Source organism: Opisthorchis viverrini (assembly GCF_000715545.1).
Source record: "Opisthorchis viverrini unplaced genomic scaffold opera_v5_109, whole genome shotgun sequence".
Classification (NCBI taxonomy): Eukaryota; Metazoa; Platyhelminthes; class Trematoda; order Opisthorchiida; family Opisthorchiidae; genus Opisthorchis; species Opisthorchis viverrini.
The window spans coordinates 655,947-677,285 of NW_008751764.1; the positions used below are offsets into that span (position 1 = coordinate 655,947).

At 42.7% G+C, this 21,339-nt stretch overlaps 2 protein-coding genes across 2 annotated transcripts in view; both read right to left on the minus strand.

Moving 5' to 3' along the window:
• The window catches only part of T265_05630 (hypothetical protein), a gene marked incomplete at both ends in the record, with an annotated part of 22,746 nt that extends 20,609 nt beyond the window's left edge, over window positions 1-2,137 (minus strand). Inside the window, one exon of the mRNA XM_009170689.1 lies at window positions 2,022-2,137. Within this exon, the coding sequence (XP_009168953.1) occupies window positions 2,022-2,049 (28 nt within the window). The remainder of the gene's footprint in view (window positions 1-2,021) is intronic.
• Window positions 2,138-4,698: 2,561 nt separating this feature from the next.
• Window positions 4,699-20,468, minus strand: T265_05631 (hypothetical protein; the record flags this gene model as incomplete). Its single annotated transcript, XM_009170690.1, has 9 exons — window positions 4,699-5,304; window positions 6,143-6,190; window positions 10,375-10,605; window positions 14,018-14,108; window positions 14,158-14,211; window positions 14,253-14,317; window positions 14,363-14,539; window positions 19,867-20,026; window positions 20,113-20,468. 9 exons carry the CDS (start codon window positions 20,466-20,468, stop codon window positions 5,158-5,160), a joined length of 1,329 nt encoding a protein of 442 aa, XP_009168954.1.
• Between the last annotated feature and the right edge of the window lie 871 nt (window positions 20,469-21,339).

Genomic DNA, 21,339 nt, shown 5'->3' on the forward strand with positions numbered 1-21,339 from the left:
TGAATTGACACAATAACTTCATGGCTCTCAATTTTCCCAAATCCGCTATCCTTTAGTAACGTCGGGGTATACTTCTGCCAAGCCACTGTTTTGGTTCTTGGTTTTCATCTGAATCGGGCTAGCCAGAACAAACGTAATGCTTTCGGTCCTATTGACAGCCTCCGACGAAACCAATATAGGGGTATACTGCTAAAACACCGGTATATCTCAATCCTATGTGATAAAAGATAAAGCATTTTATAAACAGCAGCTTTCTGCGTCCAAGCTGTGTAGGAAAAAGCGAGCTACCGAAAAAAGTACTCAACGATGTTATGTCTACTATCGAGCCAACCTTCCATCAGTTGATAATCCTTCTCCCTAAAAAGTGTATTTCCAATGCGCTTTTATTTGTTCTCGATTACCTTTCGAAACTTGATTTGCATTTGTCAGGCTTGTCGGACATGATATACGGGTATGATGACTTATGCGTAATTTTTCAAAGGTAATATCTGCTAAGCAAGTGCAAGGGAACGATGTGGCGCATACTTCTCTAAAATTTTATCACAGACTTCAACCATGGAGCGTTTATATCCAACGGGACTCGAACTTTTCTACCCTATTAATTATTCCATCCTCAAACGCGAACAGTTGACCACTTATCAGTTTGCACCTGAATAAATTCGTTCCTAATTTGTCTCTCTACGGAAGTCCCATAGAGTGAACATTTTCAGGAGGACCAGTGGAAAATTTGATGGACACTAAGACTAGCCCGCCAAGAAAAGATCATCTAAGCACCCGATATGATAAAGTTGCTCTAAATCGGAACGTATTTTGCAGTTCAAATGAAAATGCCCGCTGACATCAGTCTAGTGGCCCGTAGGCAAACCGGTGAGTGTTTCTCCGATGAACTGTGGTGTCTACGATCACTGTTTATTAGATTCCGGTTGGCCTGCACACGATTGCCTCCGTAATCGTAGATGCATACCGACTACTGTTGCCTCAGTCAGTACCTTGTAAAATTTCACGCCCACTGAGCAATATCGGTCATCAGGGGCTTGAAGTCAATGCGAATCGGTCGAACTGTTCCGTGTTAATCATGATGCGTATGGGTGCTTGGGCACGTCGTACAAACGTTGCGGGCAAACTTCGCCCCAAGTGACGCGAAAACCGCATACTTCGTCATATGGGCTCATAGTGACTGCAAGACTTTTAATCAGATTACACTGAGAGACTCCAGTGAGAACGTACGACGTAAACATTTGTGGCCGAAATCGGTGTATTGTGGTCCATTTACTCTAAATTCCCTGCGAGGATACTGCGGCTGACTAGTGGATTCGGCTCGTGTCATTTTCTGCTGTAAGTTTGAAAGTGTTTCAGACTACACAATCCCTGAATGATATAATATATATTTGAAACTCGCCTTTACAGTTTTAGAGCGCCCTCTACTCTGTTTGAGCCGATCCCGTCCGTAACATTGATATTGAGTTTTGAACAAAAATTCATCAATCCTGTGCAACGGGATCCTGTACGAAAGAGGTCTTGTTCTGAGCAATTGTACAGAGTCTTAGTCTAGGTGGCTTGTGTGTACAGATCGTGGGTTGACACCGGTGAATTCTGAGCCAGGAATGATGGGGAACTCCCTTTTTTCTATATAATTTATACTGGTTTTATAGGTCACAAAGTTTAATATGGAGGATGTTTTTTGCTTGTAAATGAAGGTAGTCGTCCACAAGCAGATGACGAGGAACTTACGAATGATATCCGATCAGAATCCTACATATATTTCACCCATTGGGTCATAATTGGAGTAAATGCTGAAGGGACACAAGGCCACCATCCAATGACAGGGGGTACAAAAATCACCAGTAGAGAAGGCCACAAAATATGCGGCTCTTAAAATGCATCCAAACCTATCATTATTTCACTCCCATATGCGTAAAATATTTGAGGCTATGGGAAGTTCCTAAGAACATTAGTTTCATAAATCAGGCGAGACTGAACAAGAGTGTAACATTCAAACCTGAATACTTCTTATGTCGTACCTTGGTAAAATTGTTGGCCAGGGTGCATTATTCCAAATGAGCATTCGCCAAGGTGAACCCATGCGCTTGCTGTCCATACATCACATACCCGTTCAAAAAAGAAAATCGATTTCCAGCTGTGACACTCACGTGAGACGTTTTGTGCTAACAGTCGATGTGTTGTATCACCGTGAGAATCTCTCAGTTACTTGATTTTTTGGAATTCGGATGACTGGTACATGACTATGAAGGGTGATAAAAAGTTTTGTCATATCGGTTGATAACATTGCGCTAACAATTATACCAGTAAACAATATCTCACAAGTTATTGCTGGGGAGATCACCTACGTATCTCCCTGATTCACCATTGTTCATGCGGTCACAGCAGTGCTTTTTTATTGAGAAGGATTCTCCTCGGAAATAATCATGACTAACTAAGAAATCTGTCTGGCTGTCGCACCATTTCTTCAGGTACTGCTTCAAGGACGTCTAGTTCCGAAACATTTATTCTCTCACAGAAATCCAGAACTAAGTTCACTTAATTGTGTTCGTTAAAACAATGTTCCAAAACACGGATACTCAGATGAGCGCCATAGGAATGCACACAAAAGGTTCCCTTCAGTGTTCGATTCTCGGTCAGTTGATTCACACTGCTAATTTATATTTGGTTTTGCTGTGCGAAGTACGAACAGAACAAGTCTGAAGCTGATATAGTTTCAGGTGACTGTAACTAAAATGATGTGAAAATAGGTATTTACAGTCAACCAACCAACAGATCAATACCCCTGTCTACTTCGTTTAGTTTTACTGACCTATGTTAATTCGCTAATTTAAGACATCAGAAAGACTAACATGAAAACAACTCTTCTGCCTACCATTTTCTGTCTCCTCAAAAGAAGGGATGAATCGTCAAGTGGATAATTTACTTGTGACAAGAATTCAGTGAAGCACGTGTTCGTGGATCAATGGTGCCCTCACAATAACTAGGACGTGTCAGCTGCCGAAGTAAAATCATAGTTAGCCAGAAACACAAAGCTTTATTTGAGTACCCATTCCACTAGTGAACTGATAAACTTCAGATATTTGAAGGATATTTGAATTTCTGGTATCGAGTCCTATGTGTTACAGTTGGAATCTTATTCTTAAATAAAGCCAATGTATGACAGTACCCGTGACTTACTATGCAGCCGTTTCAGCAGCAGCAACAGTGAAAACCTCATGAACCTCTCTGAAGTTTCCAAACCTTGACATTTCAGCTGGTAACTGAGCCCTATACCTACAGCTACAAAAAGAAGAAGTGTGATTAGATTGCCCTTATGAATGTTTGTTCGTTTGTACAACATGACACTTAATTATAATTCATTTCTTTGGTGCTAAGCTGAATCTACGCCTTGCGAATTTCTGACGGAGAACATATACTGATTTATGCGGTACGATTTTGTCGATAACTGAACCCTCCAGACATAACACTTATAGTTGACGGTAGGCTCCATAGTTCAAGACAGAAAAACCGAAGTCAGTTCAACTGGCTCTATACAGTAGCTTTGTTAATAAACCCAAATAATACTGAGGAGTTTCCTTTGGTTGAGCTTGGTTACCGAATCGTCGATGCTGTTCATGCAGCCGCTAATAGTGAAGTCACAGTCACATAGTTTGAACAGGAGATAATGTTGGGTTTATCAGGTCATACATTAAACGATCCTATAGGTTGTTGCTCAGGTGGCTGCTGGTCTGTTCGACGAGCTTGGCAACTGAGCTGCAAACGCTTCGTCACCATACGAGGAGACATCACCAGTGCGCTGCACAACCATCGGTGCAGCCAGCCAGTCATTCTCGAGAAAAGCAGATCACAACACAATGTGATTCGAAAGGGGCGCCAAACAAAACAGGGAAGGAAGCTACTAAAAAAATAGGATGAATCGGGATGACTAATCCACTCGAAGGAAAGCAAACCACAACGCAAAATAGATCTTGAATGGACCAAATGATTCACGAAAAGCGCTGTCACCCAGTTAGTCAATCACGTTAAGAGATAACAGATAGCCTTCAAATGTTATGAGTGCACGCAGGCAAACAGAAGATACCCACCCAAATGCGCACTGATGATGTCTCCTCGTGTGGTGGCGAAACGTTTGCATCTCATTTGCCAAGCTCGGCGAACGGATGAACAGCCGTCTGATCAACAACCAGTAAACTCACCCACGCTACCAATATTTTGATGCATTACCATTAAAAGACCAACTTAAAATATGACTTTTGCTTCGTTGTATATAGAACATTTAGTGTATAGGATTCATTACGAATTAGCTGGCGATTATAGGTTTACGGAGCGTAAATTGGCCTAAGCTTTATTACTTCTCGATAAAGCGAGGACTTGGCTCCAGGCCTAGTTCGAAAGCGAATGTGATAACGTCGCCATAAACAGTTGCTCACCACGGTAGTCAACGCAATTAGGCTCCTGATTTAAGAATTCCTCTCCCTCGATGAAATACCATGTACGGTCTTCCAGACATCCGGTGCCACAAGACTAGCTGTTGTAATTTGTCAAAAAATTCCAGCCTGGTTTGAATTTTTCACAAAGCATGAAGCAATACCAAGATATGAACTCAAAAAGATCAGTTTTCTAATTTGACAAAACCTATCGCTATTCTGCTAGTCCCCGGTCATTATTGAAGTCATGAACAAAATCTTTCATCAACCTTGTTACATTTGACGCTACGATATCTCGTAAAGTACACACAATTGTTGCTCATCCTGGCTATGATATTGACGTGAGTAAAAATAATTATGCCCAATAATAACAGTAAAACGGTTATGACAATGAGAGTGACGATGCTGATGATGACGATGAGTCGTAATGTTGATTGCGATGATGGTGGCGAGAAGCACCAACGCAGTTTATTCGTACAGCTTTACTCTTGAAACACATGTCCTGTAATACACAAAAATGGTGTAGAAAGCAATTATCCTCTTGGTTTTGAAGTTGGAATGATTAAAACCACTACACATAATGGATCCATGTTCGCTCTGATTTGGACCAGTTGTAATAAAATGCCTCAAACTGGCAATGTCCAATAACTAGACGTTAAATCTTTCGAATGCCAGAATTCAACATTTTTCAGGTCCGCATAGATAACACGAGCCGTTCAACTCCATTTTATCTGGCTGCACCAGATATTCCCATAATCGAAATCAATATAATGACTACATCGACGTAGAGTTGCAGGGCACCGAAGATATACTCCTCTTCACTGAGTTCGTGTCCTTTGCCTCCCAGAACCATTTGTGTGTCCACCACCAGAAGCTGTTGGAAAATTACAAAAAAAGAGACACTAAATCATTTGGGGAATGGACCAAACCGTACGAAATTTTCAAGCACCTGAACTCTGGCAGATTCAAAGTTCATCGTCCCCACTAATCGACAAGGTGTTTTTAAGTTCTCCACTAACTTCTTTGACAAGTTATTAACTGTTGTAGTGCTGAAGGGTCAACCATCTACTGAAGCATACAAGATTATTTAAACCGATTAATAAGGAAGGCACACACACATCACCGTGCGGCGTTGATGTTCATCGGGATAAAGCAAACCAAATCCAAATGCCAAAGGAAATGTATTTTTACTATATATGGTGAGCCTTTATCGAAACAGTTTGGTATTCAGCTCGGAAGAACAAATTATGGTCAGTCTCACAGATGGCCCCGCCAAATGTCACAACTAGCCGTCCCATTATTTACCATATAGATATTTGTCATTATTGATAGTACCAGAAAACAAGTGTGGTTCGTTTTTCGGCTTGGAAGTCAGACAGATAGATATCTAGGCCGCGGATAAACAAATGGCGAGGAAATTTTCATTACTCTACTTATTTACGCTGACAAACAGACTCAACAAAATTGACACAACCAGAAATGTTGGATGGGTGCATCAGCTACTGGAGAGTGTTGAGCACAAGCAAACCATCCCAAAAAATGGTCGGTTAGTTGTTGTTAGTTTGAAGCCTAGGATCACATTTTTCACTTCACTTTGTTCCATTTAATATATTCAACAACTATATCCTATTTCTTGGCGGTTTGAAAAGTAAATGACAACGGCAATAAAATTAACTTCGCCAATCTGGTCAGTACTGCGAAATAAAACTCACAATGCTGAATAGTAATAAAGCCACTCCAGAGTACACAGCGGAGAGAACCTGAAAAGAAAGGATTTATTCTTTAGTGATAGAAATCGCGACGCAGAAATTCATGTTGTTCTTAACTAGCTAATGGATCTGACTTTATCAGACTGTTGGAACAAAGTAAATATAAATATAATAACGGATAAATTCAACTTAAAAAAAAGATTTTCTTCTGATGCAGCATGTGCGCAAATTAACCGGTGGCTCTGCATACGGGGTCCACTGACCGCTGTCGTGCATAAAGAAGTAATCTGCAACAGAAAAATGGTAACTTGCAGCCTAAGTGAGTAAATAGCATGAGCAGCTGGATACCGTAGGAGAAAGTACACGCCAGCAGATGCTTCCTAAAACCTAAGCTTACATCAGCAGCGTCAGTATTCAAAAACCCAGGATTCTGATAGAATGGCAGTTGTCAACCAGACCCATGCGTAAATAACAGTAAGGCAGTGGTCTGACGTATGGATAAATTCACACCAAGGGACTACAGAACACTGTCAGACCCAAGAACAATATATCGCACCAAGAGAAGGTCATATGGCCCTGGTGACATGAGATTCAACCGCACCGGCATCCCGATGGTGTGGGTAGTGGCGAGTGTAATTTCGATTCACTGTAGTGCTGCTTCCCACCCAACTGCTGACTACCGGGTGGTTACCACAAATCGGACAAAATGTCCAATGGCCGGCTTGCACTTTGTAATACTTTGTAATATGATGGAATACAAACAGGGTATGACAGCTGTGAGAGTAGAATGGAAGGACGAAAAACCATAACAGACAAGTTTAATGCCTATTACTTTGGTAAGCGATAAGCTTGTGATAAAAGCCTATGTTTACTAAGCCGTCATTTATGAAGTTCGACGCTTCTGGTCGAAACTACGCTACTCATGAGTAGTTAATGAAAACTAGCATTTCACAGTTGCATCAAATGCCGGTCCTCAGCGGAGCCGTTAACGATACAATAAAAGCATCCCTTAGATTACTTTTGGTTCAGTTGATATACAGCATGTCGCATGGCTTCACTTTTACAGGCACCATCACACATATACACAGATTCACTCCACGTCATGACCCGCGCGTACCTGCTATAGAGCACATGCAAATTTTTAAACTGACTATTTGTGCGAGCTTACTCAGTTCGTCAAAAAACATCATTTAGAATAATCCATTAAAAAGAACCTTTCACTGGATATGGAATATGAAGGATACATCGTCCTAGCATGACGTAAACACTGTTCTCCTTAATTTTAGTCAGATATCACCGGAGTTCTTTCAAACGAAGAATAAAGTAATGGAAGCAGCTGATGCCAAGTCATCGGAAATGCCTTGGTGCGAAGCGATATGGTCTCAAAATTCAAGTACCCTGGTTACGAACTTGAGCGCTTTGGCCCACTCAATGAAACTCCTTATCTTAGAAAAGGCAATAACTTCTGGAGAATCGTAATAAAATGTACGACGAAAGGAAAAAGTGAACTAAAGGATGCAGGATTTGATTTGCTGATGGTAGCGGTGCATAATTCTTCCACTGCACTAAATTAGCTGCAAAATTCCGCTCGTGAAACCAGGGTCCTTACTAATTGGATTCAAGCCAACTGGAATAGGTCCAGTATATGGTACCGTGTTTGCCTAGAAGCACCTTTGCATTACAGGACTAGAAGCGCACTAGAACAATCACCGTTTAAAGAGGGTGGCTAATGTCAGATGACTTTGGCTAATGTTGTGGTTTTGTGGTAGATAAATCAACTTCACATTACTCAGCGAGAACTGCACATGACATGGAATATCACTCAAGATCCAAAAGCTAACTTAGTCCTGACAAATACACTCATTGGCATATCAATTTGGTTTTTGACGGGAGGCTCACTTGGAACCCAACTGAATCTCGCGTCCATAATGTTTTTAAGCAACTGAATGTGCTGCACCGGGTCATCTCATGTTTCAGTTGGCACGATATTCGAGCTATCGCGATAAATGTATAAACGTAATACATTATTCATAAAGTTGCCGAAACTCTTCGACAGCCCACGATTTGTTTCACCCATCTTGGGCCCCGTCCCCGAAATTCTGTTATGCTTGAACCCAAATTGGACAGATTTTGACAAATACGCTCATTTGCATATCAATTTGGTTTTAATAGGAGACCCACCTAAAACCCGGCTGAATCCCTTACTTATGACGTTTCCGCTACTCATGAGTAGTTAATGAAAACTAGCATTTCACAGTTGCATCAAATGCCGGTCCTCAGCGGAGCCGTTAACGATACAATAAAAGCATCCCTTAGATTACTTTTGGTTCAGTTGATATACAGCATGTCGCATGGCTTCACTTTTACAGGCACCATCACACATATACACAGATTCACTCCACGTCATGACCCGCGCGTACCTGCTATAGAGCACATGCAAATTTTTAAACTGACTATTTGTGCGAGCTTACTCAGTTCGTCAAAAAACATCATTTAGAATAATCCATTAAAAAGAACCTTTCACTGGATATGGAATATGAAGGATACATCGTCCTAGCATGACGTAAACACTGTTCTCCTTAATTTTAGTCAGATATCACCGGAGTTCTTTCAAACGAAGAATAAAGTAATGGAAGCAGCTGATGCCAAGTCATCGGAAATGCCTTGGTGCGAAGCGATATGGTCTCAAAATTCAAGTACCCTGGTTACGAACTTGAGCGCTTTGGCCCACTCAATGAAACTCCTTATCTTAGAAAAGGCAATAACTTCTGGAGAATCGTAATAAAATGTACGACGAAAGGAAAAAGTGAACTAAAGGATGCAGGATTTGATTTGCTGATGGTAGCGGTGCATAATTCTTCCACTGCACTAAATTAGCTGCAAAATTCCGCTCGTGAAACCAGGGTCCTTACTAATTGGATTCAAGCCAACTGGAATAGGTCCAGTATATGGTACCGTGTTTGCCTAGAAGCACCTTTGCATTACAGGACTAGAAGCGCACTAGAACAATCACCGTTTAAAGAGGGTGGCTAATGTCAGATGACTTTGGCTAATGTTGTGGTTTTGTGGTAGATAAATCAACTTCACATTACTCAGCGAGAACTGCACATGACATGGAATATCACTCAAGATCCAAAAGCTAACTTAGTCCTGACAAATACACTCATTGGCATATCAATTTGGTTTTTGACGGGAGGCTCACTTGGAACCCAACTGAATCTCGCGTCCATAATGTTTTTAAGCAACTGAATGTGCTGCACCGGGTCATCTCATGTTTCAGTTGGCACGATATTCGAGCTATCGCGATAAATGTATAAACGTAATACATTATTCATAAAGTTGCCGAAACTCTTCGACAGCCCACGATTTGTTTCACCCATCTTGGGCCCCGTCCCCGAAATTCTGTTATGCTTGAACCCAAATTGGACAGATTTTGACAAATACGCTCATTTGCATATCAATTTGGTTTTAATAGGAGACCCACCTAAAACCCGGCTGAATCCCTTACTTATGACGTTTCAATAAAACATCTTATGTGTAATGTGTTGCGTCTACTGCTCCCTTAGTTGTATGATGGCATCTGGTCATTATGTTTTTGCCCCTCCAGAAAGACATGAGTTGCTGGAAGTCAACTAGTGTGGTGTCGTTTTTCTCTCCCGAGGCCGAGCCTTCTTAAATACCCCCCTCGTCCAAACTGACTGCTTTAAAGTTCGATCAACTACTGTCTTCTCTAAGGACTGGGTTTTTCCAGAAGTAGCTTACTCCTTAAAGGACTATTTTACCGACTGACGAAAATCACTCTATTCGGGGTTGGTTTGTCGTAAATTTGTTTTTTCTTGAGAAAGATAATTACATCACTTAGATATGGATGCATTGTGGAAACCTTTAAAGCAGTCTCATCTGAAAATTCAACCCTGACACTCCGACAGCAGCGAAAATCTCGCCGATCAACATAGATGCGTGGGATTGAGTCACGACAAAAGTTCAAATACGGGACAAGTACCTATTGGCGAGCTCCAAGGAGAATTGAAAGCGGGCATACTATCGTGCCTCCAGGCACTCACACTCGGCTAGAACATAAACTATGCAGAAATTTCGACCTCCAAGTTGGAAGATCTATAGAAAACATGGGAATCGTAGGCTGATGGAGAATATCAAAAATGTACCATTGTATTGATAAGTCACCCTTTATGTTTTTTTAGGAAGATTACGTTTCAAGAACTAGTGCAACTTACGTTGTTCCGTCCGAGGGTGAAATTGACTATTAGGCAGGCGATTCCGGTAAGAAGTAAAGTCAAGGAGAGAACCAGAATCAGTCCAGAACACATGGTAAAATCCCAGCGAGTTTGCATTGCGAACAGTGTGATGGCCACGCACAATATGATAGTCATAAGGAATGCAATCATCACGGACAGTGTACTATGGAAGGCAGCGATCGTTCCAGCGAGGTAGGATAAGGCGAGTGTCTGACAAAGGATGAAGTTGAAAGAGAGTTTATTCAAAGAACGATAATACGCCCTCCGTTAGGACAAGTGCTATATACCACTTTAAGATTTTCCTCGTTACTGAGTTTCTTCGAAAATTCTACAACGGTTTCCAACCCTCTAATCGTAGTGGTACGTCTTATAAACTGGATCACCCCATGAACTCTTGTTCGTCTCATAATTCTTAATGACTTCGTAGAAGTCATAGTTGCGAAACACCGGCATCCCGTTAACGCCAATTGGCCAAAAACAACTCTGTGGGATAAATACGTATGTAAACAGTAAGAACGAACGTTGCTTTAGAGAAAGACAATGCAGCAAAGACAGTATAAACCGAAGCACGTATTCTTTTAAAGTAGTTTCTCAAGAGTAGGATAGGACAATATGCAAGTATGATGGGCGATAATGGTGTGTTTACCGTCACGGATATCTATCAACCGTTACCATAATTGTTCTGTTTTCCGAAATCAGTTTTGAGTTGTCGTATCCACAAAATTTGTATAGCCTTTGTTGTGTTGTCATGCACGACATTGTCCACAGGCAGCTTCATCGTAGTGTCCCAGCCAACGGTGCAAACACATTTGAATTATCACAAGAATACACACATTTGCGTATCGGTCACATCGCCCGTCAGTCAGTATTTTTAACCGGGTGAACACGATTGCTATGTTTGTTCTTCTAGACCAGGATTTTACTATTGTCTTGTCTCGCACCATAACGGAACATTCAGTTGAAAAGTGCGGGCTGAATTCGAATTGTATTGAAAACAAGTGACCGCAGAGACTGACTAGCTAAATCTCATGCTCGGACATTGTGAAACTCCTCGTTGCACTGATACATGTACGAACCTGAACGGTGGAAGGAAACTAGCTCATGCGTACCGTTTCCAAAACCTTATTCGATGAAACAACCTTTCAGTGCAGTACAGTTCTTTCTCAGACTATCGAAACAGATTCCACGTTTTCAGGATTTTTCTGACGAGAGTTTTCACGGCATAACCTGACTGACAGCCACAGAGAAAGAAAATAATAAAGAAGGTTTTCGAAAAATACACTCATTTGCAAATCAATTTGGTTTTCACGAGAGACTCAACTGAATCTCTCGTTTATGATATTCTACAACTGAATGTGCTGCACACAGGCCGCCTCTGTTTCAGTTGGCACGATATTCGAGACATCACAGTATATTTTCATAAAGGAAACTACTACTTACAAGGTTGCTGCAAACTCTACGACAGCCCATGACCGGTTTCGGTTTCTTGGGGCTCATCAGGTAAGCGCAGTCCCCGAGTTTCCGTCAGCCTTATGTTCTACTTGAGGCCAAATTAGACTGTTTCCGAGAAAGATGGTTGTACACAAATTTATGCTTATCAGCTCATTCTTGACTTTCCTTTTAAACGGCAGAAGTATAAAAATCGCCATTCCATCAGCGACCTGGATTAGCTGGACAAAACTTTGTGTACGAAACTTTGTGTAGCCTTTTAGATACAGTGTTTCGGGCACTTCACCAGCTTGCTGATTTAGGGGGCAGTAGTACATTAAAATATGTGAACAGTCACTGCTCACCTGTACTATACATATCAAGGCACATCATCTCTGTAATCCAGGCTAAAGTATCGTAGCTGCCAACGTGTTCGTCCCCCATTTAGGCATGAGTATTATTGAAATTTCTCATACATACAAATGAGGCGCACAGTATTCGCCATTCTGGGACGTCTTGTGTCTGGGTTCACCGTTTGGGACCCGAATTCCTTCATTCCCCTACAGTTAAGGTTGGTGAGGGTAAAGCAGAGATCTTTGTAGAGTCCTAATGGAGCGATTTAGAGGACCTGAGACGGTCTCCAAAGCAGGAACGCACAAATAAGATGGTCTATAAATTAACGATCTGCTTCAGAAGTGCTTGATAAACAATCGGTAGTTTTTATTTGGGCAACGTTTCGCTTTTGACACAAAAGCTTCATCAGGCTAAATGAGCAGGTCACCAAATTGTCCAGTTTATAAGGCAGACGGGAAACCAATCGGTAAGTTAATCTTCTTCGGATTTTCACACTAGATCCGTGTTGAGTGTCAATTAATGGCTCTTATCGGTTAGTGAAGTTATCAAAATCTTGCTTTGGTGGATTGGGGGGGGGGTCAAATTAATTCTGAACACCGTTAAGGGTGTCGGTGATACGGTGTAGCTAGTATGAGGAAAAACAGAGTTCATTGTTCCGTCCCATTAGGTTTCGAAAACGATATTTTGTCACGGCTCTGTTCTCTTTGCTCTGATGGTTTTGAAATCCTGATCGACCTACACCAGATCAAACGCAAGCAATTCGGTCTATAGTGAAACAGACAGTACAAACCGTTAATGGCAAACCAAATCGAATCATGCTGTGTTCCTGCTTTAAAAAATTCCGCTGTAAGAGGAAAGAAATAAATGAGCAGTTTGATGCCAGTGGGCTAAGACGTTAGCTGATCTTTCTGAGATTGAATTTATTGGAAGAAAAGGCAAAATTTCCCCATTTTCAGATGTGGTTTTTTTATTTAATTCATTGTCACAAACGTGTCTAAAGACAGTCTATTTTTTCTCGGTAAAGTTTAAAAGTACTCCTTGCTTAGCGCTATTTTCTATCCAGTTAGCTCAGCTTTGTTAAAGCGTAACCCGTGAGTCTAACATGATGGCCTTATCGATCGTGTTTGTCGAAAGATGTCAATAACCACAAGAGCCGGTATGATTCGTCTTACATTTCTCTTAACATTTGTTTTACATTCTTAGAAATAGTCTTCATAGATCTCATTGACGGCTCAAGCACATGTTTTTTTCTGAAGAAACGGAGGCGGAAGGACAGTCCCTTGTGCGCACTATTCAAATCGTTACCCAATTTCTGTTCATTTGCTCAAAGCAGAAATTCTCAGAAATTTTGGCAAAAAATCGTTAGCCACACTATTTTGACACAGGAATCATAAGTTAAGGGCGAAGAACTGATTCCTTCTTTTTACGCATTGCTGATGGTCTTGTCAAATTAGTAAAGTGGTAAAATGGAGAGAGTGAAGATCGGTTGTTCAGGCAAACCCATTGAAGCATTTCAGTCCGGAGAGAATATCTGACACCACAACTGCGCAGCTAACATGGCCGGGTTGGAAATGCTACGAGAGTTTGGTTGTGTATGAACACTTCGTGAACATTGAATTCTGTGGCACGTTTTGATGTCATCACTATCGTGCTTGAATGGTACCATATCACTTCGCATTGTTATGTATCCAAAACACAACACGCTTGGTTAAAATTTGGTCGCTAACACAATCTTATCAAGTTAAATCAGTGCTTGCTCGACAGACTTGGTGGTTCTAAAAGCCATTAAGTTAGATACGCCGATAAAAATGATAACAGATCACTGATATCAGAAACTCACAAATACAGCTAGACATAGATAATTCCCAGGCGAACGTCTTCGGCATCCCACGCAACACGATAATATAATGTATGTAACCAGGAAGACGGCACTGTACAACAAGAAGGCAATATTTAGTTGAGCGAAAACGGTATACCTACTAAGCGACATAATAGGCCCACGGATTTCTCTGGATGGCATATCTTACTTCTGGTCTGAAATGCATGCGTCTCGTGAAGCAAGGCGATTGACTTACACAAAGGTGAAGATGCACACAATCGCAGTGGTCACGGTTAGCTGTATTGCAAGGATAACATACACCTGTAAAAGTTGTATAATATACATGATAGTCTAATTGAACCCAACCTTCTGGATAAATTTTCTGCGCACATCCTTGTCGCTGAATGTGCTGGCTGTGAATTGATTGGCTCCTGTTGCTTCGTTCATTGTACTCTCGTAGCTTGGACAGCTGGGCATTCCACCGCCTGAAAAATTAAAGTTTATTTCTTTATAAATCATGGTGACGGTGAAACTGAAATAATACTGGGTTCTGTAAAGTAACGTAATTAAATGGTGGTCCTGATGAAAGAACACTACTAGCTTTTCTGGTAAGGAAGTGGTTTCAGTCTTTGTCCCCCCTAGTAATATCCTCCTTGGGAACCTTCATTTGGCAGATTACTTGTGGAGCAGTACCATCAACCCAAAAGGTGGGACACAAGGGATTGGCCGGGCGTACGGTAGTTTTGTATGTAAAGTCCCAGAGTAGACCATGATGAGTAACTGAGCTCTCTTTTGAGATCTGTTCGACTTATCTTGCTAGTGCTGACTCCATAAGAACCGAGCAGCGTTTAGAATTTATTCTGTTGAACAATTATCGCTGTTTCACTCTTCCAGGACTCGAGCCTATGTATTCGGTTTCAAAACGACTTCGAGTACTTGAGGTATTGAAGAAAAAAATAAAATACACTGGTATACCGTAGATCTGACCCAACACAGATACAAGTCATTCGCTTCTGTCCGCTTGATGAAAATACCCGTTTTTTTTGGAAATGAAAGAACACAGCCAAGTTTTTTAGCCAAAACTGTGCTCTTCAAACTTAGATTAATTGGACTGTCAAGAGGTGTCTAAGGATGGTGCCTGATACGACACGAATTCATGGCCGGCTGGATTATAAGCTAATATTCCTCACACGTTCCAGCTAATTTTGCAACATGTCGTTTAAGACGGCCACAGGCAGTTGCCTGAAGCAAAGTGACCTGTGTAGGAAACTGCCTAAAATTGTGGGTCTTATCAGCTTTCTCCGTTTTTTTTCAGTTTCAGTTACGATATTTTCCATCACATCGAGTTGCATGAGGTCTTAATGTACGAATGTCCATCACCGTGTTCAGACGAGCTTCCATTTTATTAGTATACGGTTGAAAAATCGGCTTGAAAAGCCAGTCTTTGCCTCTTAAATCTTCCCTTTTCGGAGATAATGCCCAATTACGCTAGAGAAGCGCCGTTTGTTCCTCATGGATTGGAACTAGTTTCATTTCTGAAGATAACTGATATATTTCCGGAAGCTCGGGTGGAACAGCTTTTTCCTCCTGAAGGCCAGGTATTTTCTACAACAAGTAGGGTTTTCAGATAAGAGTTCGATGGACAATTCCATTTTCAATAACCCGACCGCTCCTGGTAAAAAACACCAAATGGGCTCAGATTTCTATGTAGTCCAGCTCATGTGTTGCCCATCTGCCATTCGACTACAAGGTGAGCAGATACACCCATGGGTGTTGGAATTGTGTTGGCTACGACCAATCGGGCGAAATCGAACACCGTGGTTGGTGTACCCGAGTGCTGATGTTCAGGCATACTTAATGGAGGTCATAGCAGTCAACAGGTTCATCCTGATAAAACCGGTATTGCACACCCACCGAGGACACCTGGATATAGTTGACCTCTGATTCAGATGGACTGATATCCGAGAGACAGGTAAAGTTAGTGGTGTAGTCGAGCATGTTCCGTATAGTGTTACACTGAGCTATTGTGTATAACTATTATAACATCTCAACGGATGACGTGCATCAGACACTGGGCATTCAGGATTGTAAGCATGCATTCAGTTGTATACTGGCCATCGAAGCGACTGGTTCTCTCGTGAAGGACATCCTATAGTCGCCTACGGTTTGGGGTGACTGCGTAGTGACATGTCCTCGGGGATTTTCGCACTTAGCAGTGTCTTCAGTAGCAATCGGATTTTGTTCGAGTATACTTCTCCAGGCTTCACTCATTCAGGTGTGACATACAAGGTAGCAGGGTTCAGTTCTTGACAGTGACTTGGGATTGGGTCATTTGACCGCGTTTCACTTGAGGCAGGTGTTCACATGCCCTTCTTCGTAAAACTCCCCAATGGTGAGGTAACGCTTATCAAGTCATAGTGTCGTCATCGGACACAATTGACTTTTGCAGGCATGTTTTCTAACACTGTACTATTAGGTCTGTTCCCGTCTTACTGTTGTTATGGTAATCACGTTTTACTTGGGCGTTTCCCCACTTATGAAAAATCGATGACACGTTCACTGTCTGGTCGCTCATGAAAATCCATGCTCTGCATTGTCTGGAAATGTATTGGAGGTCTCTTTCATGCATTACGTTGCATTATACTCAAAATTGGTTTATAACTGTGTCTTCGACCATCAGTGAGGTGGCCTCGAGCCTAGACGTGAATAAAGTGATTACCCGTTCAAGCTAGTCGTGTTTATGACACTAAAGGGGTCACAATTTCGCAATGACAGTGTATAGAACCCAATGGTGCGTTTATGTACTGTTTTACATGAAGGTGTTGCCTGATACAGATTGTAATGCTAAGGCAGGTGGGTTGGTGCACCACTCAAGTCACCAATGCAGTTTATCACAACGGTCTGATTACATTTTCATTGGTCATCCTAGGAGGAGGTGTCGTGAGGGAACTGGTTATGCACTGGAGAGTGACCACAAACCAGTGATGCTTGAAAAATGATAAGTGTTCAAGGTGGGGTAAAAAAAACTGAGTATGTGCACTAGAAGGAACCAGGAGAGAGTGCCAACTGAATAATCAGCCCACGGCAGACTGAAAATCTCTGAGTGTTTACGGCTAAGGTCAATAGAGCAGGGTCAGGTGAGCCTACTCACTTCAAACGACTCAGGTTGCACTGCTCTACTGAAAGTACTTCAACAGTATACTGAGGGATATTCCAATCATGCAGATGCCAAAAAAATTGAAATTGATTTTCACTTACATACCTACTTTCAGTTCGCTTACTATGTAATATCTGCTGATATGTTCCGTCGATACCGAACCTGGATAATCAACTTGCCCGATTTTCAAAATGCCAGCAGGAAACGGTACCATTTTGCTGCAGTTTACAAGTTCTGAATCAAAAGCTCCCATACGAGCATAAACACAGAAAAATAGGCGCGGTCAATTATACTAGATAAGGTATATTGATTGACCAGCATATCAGCACTCTAGCACTAATCACATCCAGGTATTCATGGTAGATTGCTATGTTACAAAGTTTCTTGGGCGGGCCTCTGAGTATGTGAGCAAGGTGCTATGTCATAGGAATGAATACAACGTCGTTGAGTCACTGAATCACGTGGTTAAAGCAAAGGGGTGCACCGAAAGTCATAAGAAATTCTCTAGATTAATATCACTTGCCTTTTGTCAGTGACAAAGCCGCCAAAAACTTAGGAATATGTCTTGTGATTTGTGGTGAAAAAATAACACAAACAAATATGTCAGGTCAGGTGAATGTGTACGTTTAGAATGTATTCGTCTGGGCATATATTTCAGGCTACTAAATATGGCTCATCTTAGTACCCATAAATCAGGTGAAAATTCATCACCATCATTATCATCATTATGGACAACACGGCATGGGTGTTCAACATTTATGGTTCGCTACTGTACAACCATGATTTAGCTGAAAGCCTTATTATGAAGAAAAGAATACAGATGGAGAGAGAAGGAATTATGTGCGGTTGCACAATCGAAAACTCACTTTGTTATTGATTTGCCGACACCAAACCATACGAGCTATGGTTCTGAGACAACGGTTGTCAAACACCTGAAGACATCTAAGTTCCGCTGATCAAACAGGCCAATTCTCAGTCATACAACAAAACAGCCCGTGATGTGGCCCTGGAGATTCAGAGATATACCACTTTGCTGGGCGAGATGGCCCGGTGGTTAGAGCGCGAATTTACTGGCTGGAAGTTCCATGTTTCGAACCTACCTCTTCCTCTCGATTCCCTCTGTCTAGGCTTGGGCAACCTGGCAGTATCCCAGCCCTCACGCTTCCTTCTGGTGGCAGGTGGGCACGGAAAAGAGTCCTATAGATGAACGATATATCGCTTTGCTGCCATAGGTGTCTCAAATTAGCAGAGGCGACCAAAGCCTTGCAGACTCGTGCATTGACTTCATCTACCACACTACACTCTGGGCTAATACAACTACCAAGATACGTAAAGCGCTCCACAACTTCGAGTTCCCCTCCCCGGATTGCAAGTGTCGTGTTCAGTGACTGCATGTCCAGGTGCAAACTGCATACCAAAAGACAGGATGACTTTGGTCATTTCATCCAAGAATACTTGCGCCTTCTCCTCCTTTCCAACATGAGAACGATGTCGCCTGCATATTCCAGATCGACAGGGTTTTTGTCAGAAGCTGTTGATGGTCTTCCAACGTTCGTCTCAGTATCTCACTGATCATGAAATTATATGTGACTGGAGGGTGTGCGCAATCTTGACGGACACCGCTTTGTGTACGGAAGCTTCAGGAGAGCTCTCTATATATTCTCACACGCCCAGAAGCGAGAATGCAGAAAGCTTATTATTTTCACGAACTTCCGGGTCAGCTGTTGCTGAGCAATTGCGTTAAAAAAAACAGACCAGTCAGCGAAGTCATATGCATCTTGGAAATCCAGAACTACTAAAATTGCGGGTCGTTTGTACGCTTGATGTTGTTCCGGCACCTGGCAGAGTGTGAAGATTTGGTCAACACAACCCTACCAGACTGGACGTTCGCTTCCTGCTCTAAAGTCAGTGTTTCACGAGCCACCATTAGCCGACGAACAACAAATGACGCCGATGGCCAGTTCAAGCTTATCCCTCTGTGGTTGCCACACTAACAAAAGTCCCCGTTTTTGGAAAACGGGCACTATAACCGGCTCTTCCCAGTTGTCTCGGACAGATCAAACAGATCAGACAAGCGCCGGCTGAGGACTTGACACTCATCTCTGAACAATGTGGGTGGGAGGACATCCAGACTAGAAAATCAGCGCCGCTTGAGAGAATATATGCTGTCGCGAATCTTCGAGACCCTAAGTGGTTCCACGTTTACCGTCCAGGGTTCTACGTCAACTGTGGGCTCCAGATTAGTGGCCGCTGTGGGCCACAACAATTGTTGTCCAAAGTATTTGGCCCAACGATCTAGGTATTCCTTTATATTCTTTATGGTCACTCTATTCTGGTCCTTAGTGATTTTTCTCACAGGTGGTTTTAGCGAACCTGTCGCATGGATCAACTAAAATAAACTCCGAGCATTCCAGGCTTTCTCGGCCTCTTCGATTTCTTTAGATTTGCGAGTCTACCAGAAATCACGGTCGACGTGACAGGGAGAAGCGCGTGGTCGGAATCCACAAATGTGTTCCAAGACGAGCAGCAGTCACTTATTGATCCGCACCATCAGTAACTTCTGACAATCTGGCCAATTTGAGTTCGTAGCTGATACGTCTTTGGAAGACACCTGTGGCCAGACAACTTCGGCTATTTCGGAAGTTAGTACCTCATAAAACAGCCTGCGGTCAGTCCACAGCTGAATCAGTCGTCCATCATTGTCTGTACGTACCGCGTACGATCCATGTCGACCACCCAAATGAGTCACAGGTGCGCTAAGCCTGTCCACTTGCGCATTTAGATCTCCGGCAACCGCAACGATATCTGAGCTTCTAGCCTGCCGCAACAGGGCCTTGAGGACGTCATAAAGTTCATCTTTGACAGTATCAGAACTGCAGTCGGTTGGAGCGAATGCAGACACAAGAGAGCGATCAAATTTCAATTTTTGATACTCCTTCACCGACGTTGCCAGACTAACCGCACAGAGGTGACTGTCAACGGGTATCCCGACAAGCAAGGATAGATGCCATCCTTTGAACATCTTGCCGCAGCAGCCTCTGGATCGTCAGAGGGGTACAGCTTCAAGGGAGTGGAGAGTGATGAGGCCGTTGTTTCAAACACAGTGCCTGCATCTTGGATTCTTGTTTCTGATACACAGCATACGTCAATACCGCGCGAGTCCGGTGTGAGGACAAGAGCAGCTTGTTGTCCCACTTGCTTCAGAGTGCGGACATTGAAGACACCAAGACAGGCTGAGCGTCGAGGCTTGAAGATTGATTTCGAAATGCCAGAGGATGTCGGCGCCGGATAGCGCGCAGATGTTACTTGCAACATCGATGCAGAACGGATGGAGTAAGCAGTTCTAACTACTGAGCTTACAAGGAGAGAGTTAATAATAGGGTGTGGAGAGAAGAGGAAAAAGTATGTAGAAGATAAAGAAGAGGGTCGTCAGGAGTGGCTTATTGTTGTTTTCCCGCTCTGCTTACGCAGCCAGCAAGCTGACCCGGCTGATGGTACCAGACGACGATCGATGTGGCATGAATTTATTTGTTTTTGTAAAATTCATTCCTCTATGTGGGCTGGGATACTGCCAGGGAGCCCACACGTAGACAGCAGGGCCATTAGGGTCCTCAACCAAAGCAGTTGGATTAGGCACTTGACCGCAAGGCGGCGATGTTTAGCTAGGAATACAAATGCATTCCAATTTTTTACAGAGTGAGTCGCCATACATGTCCCGATCCGCAACCTGAAGCGCCAGGAGACCGCGTTCGTCAAATGTCTAGCAACTGACCAACCCAGTGTGGGAGACCTTGCGAGTGTCGCGTGGACACATCACCCCAGTGCAGCTCAGTAGGTCACCGAGATACACAGACTTCCAAAACACCTTGAGGTTCAGTCTCTTCGTGACAGAAATTCTTCTTACTCCTACCGATATCAGATAAAGCCTTGTGAAACAATTTTGAAAATTACAGAGAGAAGCCTTTTTATTTTGGGTAAGGTTGTAGCGACCCAGTCACCCACATACTTGATTGTTCAATTCACGGTCGCTCACTGGATCGCGAGGCTTGTCTTTTTTCTCATACGCACAAACACGTCGCATTAAGCTGGCCCATCGGACATCGATTGTCTGCACCGCCTAGTCAGCGTAGCAACCATTCATGTGCCGACGCGCCCACATACACGCACTGGGACCTACATAAAGGCA